At 43.2% G+C, this 12,441-nt stretch overlaps 1 protein-coding gene across 1 annotated transcript in view; it reads right to left on the bottom strand.

The window, feature by feature from the left end:
• Positions 1-10,881, bottom strand: part of ube4a (ubiquitination factor E4A) — a 29,093-nt gene extending 18,212 nt beyond the window's left edge. The window contains exons 1-6 of the mRNA XM_083773718.1: positions 10,790-10,881; positions 6,997-7,175; positions 5,887-6,063; positions 2,534-2,646; positions 2,080-2,232; positions 1,142-1,301 (exon numbers count right to left, since the gene is read on the bottom strand). Of these exons, the coding sequence (XP_083629844.1) occupies positions 1,142-1,301; positions 2,080-2,232; positions 2,534-2,646; positions 5,887-6,063; positions 6,997-7,126 (733 nt within the window). The 5' untranslated portion in view covers positions 7,127-7,175; positions 10,790-10,881. The remainder of the gene's footprint in view (positions 1-1,141; positions 1,302-2,079; positions 2,233-2,533; positions 2,647-5,886; positions 6,064-6,996; positions 7,176-10,789) is intronic.
• Positions 10,882-12,441: the final 1,560 nt, after the last annotated feature.

Consider the following 12,441-nt stretch of genomic DNA (forward strand, 5'->3'; position numbering starts at 1 on the left):
TGTAGATTGGCTAATTCAGTATGCGACACAGACGCACTACCAAGTACAGGTATATAATAAATCAAGCATAAGTATAATAACAGCCCCCAGGTGGCACAGTGGTAAAGTAGCTGCCCACCACTGCCCAATCCACCGTGGTGCATCCGGTTTTGCCAAGCGTCTATAATATAGACGCTTGTGGATGCACCACAATATGTTAGCTATTTTAAGCAATGGGATATCTTTTTTTGGTGGGTAGATCTTGTAGCTCTCAAGTCAAAAAGGTGTGGGCACCCCTGGTCTAAATGAACACAATTGGCCCGTGTTCGGGGGGATGGAAGCCGGGCAGGGAGGGTGATATTTGGCTGTGGTGGCCATTGGCCTACCCTAGTGGTTAAAGGACAACTTTAGTTTTTTTCAACCAAGGTTCATGTTTTAGGTTGTTATTAGAGAAACTAAAAGGTGAGTGTTCATTTTCTTTCATTTGCTGCTTTCTTTCGTTTTAGGGATTTTAGCTCTTTTTGACAGGGGGCGGGGGCATTCGAGCATGGGGCTAAATACGTATTCTTTTACCAAATTTGATGGTGATTTATTTATTTATTATTTACTATAGTCCTAATAAACCCCAGGAAATTACATCTGGCCACAGAAGATCACAGGATCTACTGAATGTGAAGGTAGCCTACTGGGGGAAGGCTTATACTGTGTGTATAGGCTCAATATGTCAGTTTGTCACATTCAATAGATCCTGTGATCTTTTCTGGCCAGATGTAATTTCTTGGGGTTTATTAGGACTATAGTAAATAATAAAAAAATAAATCGCCATAATATTTTGTAAAAAATTACATATTTAGCCCCATGCTCGAATGCCCCCGCCCCCCTGTCAAAAACTGCTAAAATCCCCAAAACAAAAGAAAGCAGCAAATGAAAGAAAATTAACACTCACCTTTTAGTTTCTCTAATAACAACCTAAAACATGAACCCTGGTTGAAAAAAACTAAAGTTGTCCTTTAAGGCACATACCACACATGCCCGACTACATTTTCTGCGTGCCACTTCCCCGTCTCTCTAAGTCTCTAACTGTTTCATGTCACTCTCCACTAAAAGGCACAAAAGCCTGAAAAGTCAAAGCAAAGTCTTGCCCCATCCATCCAGAACGTACGTGTTCCATTGACTCCGTCCAACAGCAGATCCAGAAGCTGTTCGTAGACGTTCTGGCTGATGTAGATCTCTGGGGTGAGCAGCACCGTGCGGGTGTTGGCCACCGTCAGGTTCTTACAGCGCACAGCAAAGGACAACAGCTTCTCTGGGACTTTTGTCACCTGGCATACAGATTAACAAGTGCATCAATTTATTCATGCAAGATGGCACTCCTCAAAAGCAGAATACTGTTTTCTAAACCCAGGGGTGCTGACCTCAAGTATACAGCACTCACTCACTCTATATATTATTGTGAGAAGAGATAGTCAGTAAGGGGCAGTCCCACAGAGAACACCTTGAGTTGGCAGCACCAGTCTTCCATGTACTGTATTTCTATGGTAAAGACAGTCTTCCATGTATTTCTATGGTAAAGACAGTCTTCCAATGTATTTCTATGGTAAAGACAGTCTTCCATGTATTTCTATGGTAAAGACAGTCTTCCAATGTATTTCTATGGTAAAGACAGTCTTCCAATGTATTTCTATGGTAAAGACAGTCTTCCAATGTATTTCTATGGTAAAGTCAGTCTTTCGTGTATTTCTATGGTAAAGACAGCTCCTCTTCTCAGTGCCCGCACCCAGCATTTGTTGTTCCAATAAGAGTATTGAAAAAGCTGCCGATACCACTGGTATCGACGAGTATGCCAGTCTATGCCATTCCGATACCACGTAATTTATAACATGATCATTTACAGCAATCAATTATTTTGTACATTTTGAATGCTGCTTTATACTATTACCGTACTATTTACATAATTATTTTATTATTTTTGTAACTTGTAGCTGCACTTTGGCATTTATTTTTATTCCTACGCTATTTGTGCTAATAGTAATAACATAGATCAGGACAATTGAGCACAGCAATGGTTGATAATCGCTTTGAACGTTGCAGGTGTCCTACCTCCTCCTTGGACCTCTGGTAGCATGCGTACAGGTAGGGGATGCAGCGCTTCTCTCCCGCATCGCGGTCAGCCGACAGGTTGATGGCACTGCAGGACGTCATGGAAATGAGGTGGTTTCCTGGCTCCGGAACCAGCAGGCGGTTGAACAGAGCCTGAAAGACAGACAAACACAATTCCAATTGAAGTATAAGACGTCCATAAAATGGGCAGTGGTGGAGAAGGAATACATAAGAATTCAAAAGTACGAAATCACAAAGTACTTTTGGAAATTAAGAACATCCCCCCCCCCCACTTAGGAAAAATAAAACTGCTTAGTATGCGCCACTCACCAAACTCACTAATGACAAGGTCACCACCAGACAAAACCTTGACATCAGTTGTTCTCTTACAGACAAAAGCAAAGCAGAGACAGAGGGAAAGGGACATGGCATTATGATGGATTTAACATTGTACCTGTTCAATGTTGTCCATGTCCAGCCAGTCCTGTCCGTCCAGGTCTGCTGCCATTTCCTCCAGGTAGACACAGCGAGGAGGGATCCCATTTCCACCTCTCAGACTGGGGTCACCTGGACAGAACAATGAAAAAAGACATTACCATTACATTTTGTTCATCATTTTTACCCAAATTGTCTTGATAAGAATAACAGATTTATATGATGTACAAGTACAGTACAGCCCTGGGCATGACAATAGTACCGGCGGTATGTCACATGATGTACAAGTACACCCCCTGGACATGACGCTAGTACGTCGCAGAGACTTGTCCCCAATCCAGCCCTTGATGCTGAATGCCAAGCAGTGAGGCATTGAGTCTCATGTTTATAGTCTTTGGTCAGGGGAATTGAACCCCACCGGCACATTACCGGTGACTTATTAAGTATAAGTCAGGGGTTATGTAAAAGGCAAATTACCAGCACCATTTATGTACTTAGCTAAGGGTTTATTTCAGATTCAATTTCAATTCATCATCATTCCTGATGAAAACCCGAAGGGGTCGAAACGTTGTATCGTTCACCATGAAATAAAAATGTGGAGCTCAAGACCGGTGTGAAAACTACATCTCCTTTCAGGGTATTGTACAGAGGTTTATCTCAGATAGCCTGACAGCATCAGGGTATTGAACAGAGGACTGAACACAGAAAGGGGTTTTCACTCTCCATTTCCAGATCATTATGACTCATCTTTAAGTCGTCCCAAGGGTGGACAGATACAGACAGCTCAGTGTCTGCGAGCCGTCAACATGGTCTAAAAGGGAGGTGAGTCATTTGTGACTTATTGGAATGACTTTACGAGGGACTCATAAATACTTTATGAGGGGTAGCAGATGCACACACCACAGAGCAGCAGGAGAGAGATTCTATCTCTTCTGAACTAAAGACCAACAGAGATACTTACAGCTACACCAATGGTTCTCAACCTTCTCTGGATCGGGGCCAACTTGAAAATCTCAAAAGTGTTGTTCGCGGCCCACCCATCTGACCACTAAATCTGACCACTTAACACGACAGCCAATACACAAGCATTTTCAAAGCATAATGTCTTTATCAGACACTCACAGTCACTCTCCCTTGCTGTAACTTACTTCAAACTCCATGTTACATTCATTCAAAACATGTCCTCCTTATTCTGGTGACTGATATTATTGTCTTTAATGCATGAGGGGGATGTGTTTTTTCAATTACCTTTTTCATAAATGGTTTATACTTTATTTTATTAAAATAATAATAATAATAATAACTAGAAAAAGTGCCCTTCTGGGCACAGGTCTCCACCAGGATTTCTTCCTCAGCCTAGTGGGAATATGCGTGCAGTTTCATCGCAATCGGACGCTGCGTTGAGGAGTTGTGGCGATTTGTACAAAGCGGGCTACTCCTGCAAAATTGTAGGAGCCAATCGTGGCCAATCAGGATGGAATATGATAAATCAAACAAACATGTCTTGATCACATGACTATGGAGATCATGTGTACCGATTTGCGTGAAATTTGGATAAAATCTGAAGGAGTAATAATAGAAAATGTGTTTTACATATGTCGGCCTCCTGGTGGCGCTATAAAGAGCAGATGTGAAAAATTCCAGGCAAAGGTTTTTCCTTGGCCTATAGGGAGTTGGCATACAAAGTTATCCACAGATCTGTGCAGTTAGAGGTAAAAACACTTTTCGGCCAGTTATAGCGCCACCTTGAGGCTGAGTTGAAATTGTTCATGTGGCATTTCGTCCTCGGCCTAGTGGGAATGTGGGTGCACAATTTCAAGGAAATCACGCGATGTGTTCATGATTTGCAGCATTTTGTTTGAAACTGAGCACTCCTGTGAACTTTGGAAGCCAATCTTAACCAATCAGGATGGAGTCTGAGAAATCTGAAAGACCGGTTTCGTTGAATGGCTCTAGAGAGACTGTGTACCAATTTGCGTGATGTTTGGACAAAATCTGTAGGTGTACTGTGCAAAAACTTATTTTGCACAAAGCGGCCTCCTGGTGGCGCTATAACAGGCCGTTCTGGAAAGTTTGGGGCAGAGGTTCATCGTTGGCATCCAGGGAGTGTGTGTGCAAAATTTGGCATCGACCGGGTTAACGGTGGCCGAGATTAGCTGCTCACGGACACACGGACGGACACACACACGGACGGACGGACGGACACACGGACGGACGGAGTGCAAAACATACTCTCCCCCCATGCCTTCGGCCTGGGTGGAGACAATAATAGAATAGAATAGAATAAAATGTCATAGTTGGTTGGCTTGATTCCAGGCTTAAAACTCTTTATTTAAGATTCAAGATTAAGATTCTGTCAACCTCTATGCAGTAAATTAATTCAACTTCTAGAAACAGAGTGTGGCCAATGGTGACCTCTACTGGAGAGAGGGGAACTTGCTTAAGACAGAGTTCAGTGGCTGTTGTGTTACAGTAGAGTGAGTGAGTCACAATAGTTTTCGTGGTTATATCGGCAATAACTGTTTTGGCTAAAAACTTGGAATAACCAATTAAGACCTGAGGCTGATTCTACAAATGTTTTCTGAAAAATGTGCTCAAACTATTGATGTCAAGGACCTGTAATAAGGAATGAATTTGGCCACCGACCCTCATCCCAACATATTTTGTTCCAGGGAGCTCCAGAAGCAAAGATTTGAGTTAAACATTTTCGCTTTAAAAGAATATATATATTGAAACTAAGATTTTCTATGAGCTTGTATAGCTGCTATTTTTTTTATAGTATAGAGTAAAATAATGCTTTTCAGCACAAATCTAAAATGACACAGATGCTTTCCCGGTTTTAATAGGTTTAACTTCCTTCTTACTGGCCTACCGGCATGGACCTCTCCAATTGATCCATTTGATCGCTTGGTCTTCAACCAGCCAAAATTCTCACGTCTCTGATGATGCTAGCCTTCAAAGCAACCAAAGGAAGGAACCCCCGTCCCCCATATCTTGCAAGTCTGATCGGACCCTACAAACCCTCCCACTCGCTCAGATCAGCTGGAAGTACCTTTGCTAAAAACACCGGGACAACGCTCCACACGTCCCAAACTCTTCACCCTTCTGGCTCCAAAACTAAAGAATGCAAATCCCATTGCAATCAGAGCTGCAGACTCACTCCCAATATTCCGCCGTAGTCTGAAAACCCACCTCTTCAGACTCCATCTTAGCCCGTAGCACTTTGTTAACATCAAATCTTCTCTTCTGGGGGTCCCTGGCACAAAAATGTTTTAGGTCACCCACTCAGTTTGGGGGTCCTTTGACATGAAAAGGTTTGAGAACCACTGCTTTAGTGGACGACCGGGCTTATTTAAGTGTTGTTGAACTCACTGTTGTCCAGTGTGATGAGGTAGATCCTCTGGATCATGTGGTTGACGTTGAGCTGTTCACACAGCTCCTGGCGAGAGCGGAAGGAACGGCTGATCTCTGCCACCGAGTCGTCATTGTCCTCGATGCTGTCAGACACAGAGTTCTCCGACTCCGACTGGCTCTCCCCCGAGTCCTCCACTGCAGCACAACGCAGGACACACTGAGTATTCTTATTGAGCCATGATGGTTTGATTACAAGTCGGGCTGCTGGGACAATATATCTTTGCTGTCGGGCAGAAACCTCTCATCTCCATATTTTAACTTTTTGTGGGGTTTTCTTTTGGGGGGGGGGGTTTACCCCTGTAATTTAAGCCCTACTTGATCATACTACAGCGTCACTCAAAAGTATAAAAAGTAACGGATATACAAGCGATGCGTTCGAGTTTGTAGACCTGCTACTTTTGAATTTGAATCCTGAAAAGTAACAGTTTTGGACAGATCATGTATAGGTTTCCACCCGACAGAGACGACGATAAGGATATTATATTATCCATATTGTGATATCAGACGTATATCATATGTATCATCTGGGATTTCTTATATCGTAATATCGTGATATGGCATTATTATGTGTTGTTTTAAAGGCCGGATTGCAGTAAAGTGCTTTAATTTCATGCACTAACCCACTGTATTAAGTAAGCCTTAGTGAGCCATGTGGCCCATACAGAAGTGCCTATCTCCCGTTTCTGCAGTGTGAGGTGGCTTGATGTACAAGTACACCCCCCTGAACATGATGTACAATTATGCAGCAGGTAGTTCCGACCAGTAGTTAAATCCGGCATTTAAAAAAACCCGGAATATCTTAATTTCAGTAAAACCTTGTATCTCTATATTTCAACTTTTTACGTTTGGTTGAAAATTAAGATCCAAAGAAAGACAGCTTTGGACTTACAAGGTTTCACCCCAGCAGTAATTACTGTAGTTTTTGTTGACACTTGTATATCCGTAGAGATGGCACATGCATGCATCTACGTAACCTCTGAACCAGACACTGTAATATAAGCACTAGGCTGTGACAGTAAGTACAGGCTTGTGAGTGATGATGACGTCACATTACTCTCACACACTCACACGGCGCTTCAGCACACAGCTCCTGGGGTTTCTGGCCTGATGCGAACTGCTTGGCGTCCGCCAGCGAGCTGAAGAGGGCAGCGAAGGGGTTGCATGAGATGTTCTGGTTGTTGTTGCCCTGGTCAGTCATCTCACTAGGGCTGTGACCTTCTGCAAGCAGGCCAAGAGAGTGGCCCTGGCTGGTGGGGAGAGTGACACGTTATTCATCACAAGGCCTCTTTACGTTTCCCCAAATGAAAACACAGTGTCAGTAATGTATAGGGTAACGCATTCAGAGAGCTGAATGGTCTTCCATCACAACTCAAACGGGCAATCAGATTTTAAGTAAAGTAAATCAGATTTTAAAAACGAGCACTTGACCGGTCTGACAACCTGAAAGCAAATTAGCAAACTCCACCTGCCCGGAGGTTTTATTTACCCGCAGGACAGGTGGGCAACCATTAGTGTCAACGCCTGTGGTAGTAGCTAATGGGGATCCAATTAAGCATTACACTTGTTTACAACAGGGTCCACATTGTTCAATTCATCAAAACATTTAGAGACATACAAATAGACACTTCTATGTAGCTAAAGAACAGAACAGGAATTCATCATATAGGAAGCAAAAGGGAAAAGAGACATATACAGTGAGGGGAAATGGGGCGGGGGTGGGGGGGATTCAGATTTTACAGAGGCCAGTTTCGAATTGCAGCCATCCGTAGGTGCCCTTTGAGAGCGGTTTTGAAGGAGTCAAGGGATTCACATGTCTTAATGACTGTTGGTAGGGCGTTCCACATTTTGGTGGCATAGGAGCGAAAAGAATTTAGTCCCTTGTTTGTGCCGAATCTGGGTTGTACATGGTTTGTTGCACTCCCTCTGGTGTTGTGGGTGTGGACTTCGTTTACATTAAGGAAGTATTTAGACAGGTACATGGGTATCTTGGTGGTGTATCGAATCTTGTGGACCAGACCCATTGAAAGATGCTGTACTCTGTCGTCGACCCTAAGCCATCCCAGCCTGTCAAAGTGGGCAGGGGTGAGGTGGGTTCGGGGGGTGAGGCCAAGTAGGAGCCTGACCAGTTTGTTTTGGGAGGTCTGGAGCCTTGTTTTAAGGGCCTTTGAGGTGCTGTGGTACCAAGAGGTGGATGCATAGTCAAAGAAACCTTGTACGAAGGCTCCTGTTAAGGTCTTCAAGGTGTTTTTGCTGACCAGTGAGGAGATCCTGTAAAGGAATCTTGTTCTTTGATTGACTTTTTTGATTACGTTGGTGGCCATTTTATCACCGGAAGGATTGGCCTCCAGGATGGAACCTAGGTAGGTAATTTGATCTTTTCGTGTGATAATATTGTCACCCACTCTAACCAAGAAGCCATCTGCCTTGCTGAGATTACTATTTGATCCGAAGAGGATGGATTCAGTTTTTCCCAGGTGTAAGGATAGTTTGTTATCAGCGAGCCAGGTGCAGATTCTACCGAGTTCAGAGCTGAGGGTCTTTTCAACCTGCAGTTTGTTCCTGTCCGAGACCAGCAGTGCTGAGTCATCTGCGAACAGGAACAAGTTGCAGTCACAAGCTGAAGTCATGTCGTTAACATATATTAGGAACAGTAAGGGCCCTAGTATGCTTCCTTGTGGGACGCCACAGCTCACTGGGAGGGGAGGGGAGGGGACAGTGTTCCGTTCACCTCCACCATCTGTTCTCTCCCCTCCAGGTAGGATTGCATCCAGCTCACTGATGTGCTATCAAAACCAATAGCTTTAAGCTTGTTAACCAGTATGGAGTGGTTCACGGTGTCAAAAGCCTTTTGGAGGTCCAGCATGACCATGCCGCAGTATTTTCCAGCGTCCACCTCGTGTTTGATGTGGTCGCTCAAATAGAGGAGGCATGTGTCAGTGGAGTGGGATGTTCTGAAACCAGATTGGAACTCGTACAGCAATTTATTAGTGGCAAGATACTTTTCAACCTGTTCATAGACTATTTTTCCCATCACTTTCGAGATGGAGCTTAGAATAGAAATAGGGCGGTAGTTGCCGGGTTCTAATTTACTCCCTTTTTTGTACAAGGGGGTTACTTTGGCCAGTTTAAAATCTTGGGGGACCTGTCCCTGTTTGATGGAGAGGTTAACTATGTGGGTGATGACTGGAGCTATGGAAAAGGCTGAGTCTCTGAGAAATTTGGAGGGGATATTGTCATGGCCAGTGGCCTTGTGGGGTTGGAGGTTGTTACCATTGCCATTTTGAAATCATCTTTACAAACACCAAGGTTTTTGTAGAAGGCTTTGATGTGCTCTACACCAAAACGCCCAGAGTGGGAGGGCAGTTTGCTAACCAGCTTTGTTGCAATGTTTGTAAAGAAGATGTTCAGGTGGTTGGCTACATCAAGCTTGTCAGTGATGAGGGTGTTATTCGATTTGATGTTTATGTTAGTAAACCTGGTTTTTAGTTTCTGACCACAGCCTAGTTGGTTGTTTAGTAACTTCCAGAGCTCCCGAGGATTGTTTTTGGTTTCCTCGGCTTTATCATTGATAAAGTTACATTTGGCAGATTTGGTCATGGCAATTACACCGTTTCTTAGCTTGTTACACTGGGTTTTTAGGTTTCACAGTTTGGTTTGGAGATTACTGTCGAAGCGCTTGGCTAGCTTGGACTTGCATTTAAGAAGTTCAGAGCATTTGTTGTCTCTGGCTTTCATTGCAGTCAGTATGTCCGAATTCATCCATGGCTCCGAGCGGGTTTTGACCCTGACGGTTCTCAAAGGAGCCATGATGTTTAGTACTGATGTAAATTTGGTTTTAAAGCCAAGCCATGCTTCTTCGACTAGTGAGCTCCTGAGCACATCGGACCAATCCAGACTCTCCAGTTCAAGGTTAAAGGCCTCACTAGAGTAGGTTTTGAGGTCCCTAGATATGACTGTTTTGTGACAGTCAAACTTTAGTTTTTGTATTTTGCGGGTACAGAAAATTATAAAATGATCACTGAGCCCACATACAATAACCCCTTTCTTGGAGATTCTGGATTTGTCCGAGGTCAGAATGAGATCAATGACAGTTTGAGTAGAATCACACACTCTTGTGGGTTGGGTAATTAGCTGACTGACACCATGCAGATCACAAAACCGACTAAATGACTTAAACACAGGTGCTTCCTTACGAAGCATATCCGTATTGTAGTCGCCAATCAGGATTTTCTCTACACATTCCTCCCCAGCTAAGCAAGTATATCATAGAACCCATGTGATTCTGTGAACCATGGCAGATTAAAGTCAACACTGCAAGGCTGTGCATACAATATATAAACAACATTGCCCTCATCATGAGATCCCTGCAGCTCCCTTCTTCGTACACGGTCAGCTATTATTATCATCTGCAAAGGCATATCCCATTTTATGTAATAATCATGTACCGGTACAGTATGTATTTACAGTCTACTGACAGGACAGCCATCAATCAAAGCACAATTAAAGCAACGGTATAAACGGGTGTTGTTGCTATAACCTGATCATTGGTTGTGTTATAACAGATGTCAGTACCAAAGTAGGTGTTTTGAGCAGAGGAGCTGTACAGGCGTGCAACACGTCAACACAATCAATGTCCATGATGGTGTAATAGTGTTTCACTTCACATATACGATTACTTTAAGCTAGCCTGGCTGGGCTAAGAGCTAAAACAAGCTAAAAGCTGTCATCGTGGGGTCAAGCTGTCATGTATTTTCTACAACCCTACTGTTCTCCAAGCTGCTATATACAAGGACACGTTTATTATTAGTCAGTGCTGTGAATGTACAACGTCTACACGTAACGTGGTGTGGTGCTGTCATACCTGTGTGAAGGCTGGAAATGTGTTGTTTTGACAGATGATTCACTGCTAGCTCTCCTCCTGCGGATTGGAAGCTATGGCAGCTCCACTGAGTAAATATTACGTCGTTATCAGATACCGTCGTCATCGACGTGCGACGGGGAAACACCCGCGTGCGAATTGCAGAGAGGCGGATTGCTTATCCTCTAAGGCGGATTGTCCCGATTGTCCCCAAAGCAACACCCAACTCTATGATTGACTGTTGACATGTCCCCCCGCTTTGTCCCCAACACCCAATCTATGATTGACATGTCCCCCCGCTTTGTCCCCAACACCCAATCTATGATTGACATGTCCCCCCGCTTTACCATTAAAGAGAACAGCTGTTCAAGCTGTATAGATCTGTATACGTATACGTAGGCTTATATGATTTTTTGTTGCATAGAAGTCGAGCTAGATTTGTAGGTTATATTATTTTGTATGTCAAATAAACTACCGTAAATACAAAATTCAATCAAACACGCGCGCGCGCCCACTATTCTCTCTCTCACTCACACACACACACACACACACACACACACACTGGGTGACTATATCCAAAGTGTTCATTTGAGGGACAGAAGTATCACTGTGTACGTTTCTTTTCCCTTTTTGATATCCTTTATGATGAATTCCTGTTCTGTTCTTTGACTATATAGAAGTGTCTATTTGTAGTCTCTAAATGTTTTGATGAATTGAACAAGCTTGGACGGTTGGACCCTCTTTTAAACAATTATGTCACAAGTCAAGTGTAATGCTTAATTGGGTCGTCCACTCACAGTCTTTGTATGAGTTTGTGCTTGAAATGTAGGCCTACTGTAATTCTGCAAACTGTTAATAAATATTTCAATCAATCAAATTGTGTGGGACGGGACGGGGGCGGGGTAGCAATTTATTACTTAAAACCTTTGATTCTAACATGTAAACAAAATTAAATAGGAAGCTGGTTACCTCTTCCAATTTTGATTCTGGAAAATATGCTAATTCTGGCATATTTTCATATAATGCTCAGTGGAGCCCAAGTTTGAAGCTGGCTCATGGACTTCCCACTTATTTTGGTATTTCCATTAACACCTGAATGCAGCCTGACTACTGACTAACCAGAATCTCAACTGATAATACAAGTTCTGTTTCAAGCTCCTGGCAATGCAGTTCAAAGGTCACCCTGCACTGCAGAGCCACAGAGCCACTATTACATAGACTTCATAGACAAGCACTTACCTGTTGTTGTTCTGTAGCTTCTGATGCCCTTTTAGGATGACCAGAATCAAATCCAAACTGTTAATTTGAGGAACAGAAGTATTTGTGTGGAACCAGGGGACGGGGCGGCATTAGCAATACTCAAATGCGTTGATATGTGATATGGCCATAGGCCTAATAATGCCTATCATTTTATTATTAAACCCCTCTGATCTCACATTTGGTTTTAAATGCAAATTTTGGTCATGGGTAGTATGGCTGACTTGGTACCGTAGCCTAGGGGATATTTCTCATGTTATTTTAACAGACTAATAGTAGTCTACATTTTGCAGGAAAGAGGCAATGAGAGCTTTACAACAGAGAGCCAACTATTAGGGGACTATAGGGCATTTGAACACTGCTAGTCACAATGTGGGACATGGTCTCAATTTGTGGGA

Source organism: Protomyctophum parallelum (assembly GCF_964188405.1).
Source record: "Protomyctophum parallelum genome assembly, chromosome: 9".
In the NCBI taxonomy this organism is placed as follows: domain Eukaryota; kingdom Metazoa; phylum Chordata; class Actinopteri; order Myctophiformes; family Myctophidae; genus Protomyctophum; species Protomyctophum parallelum.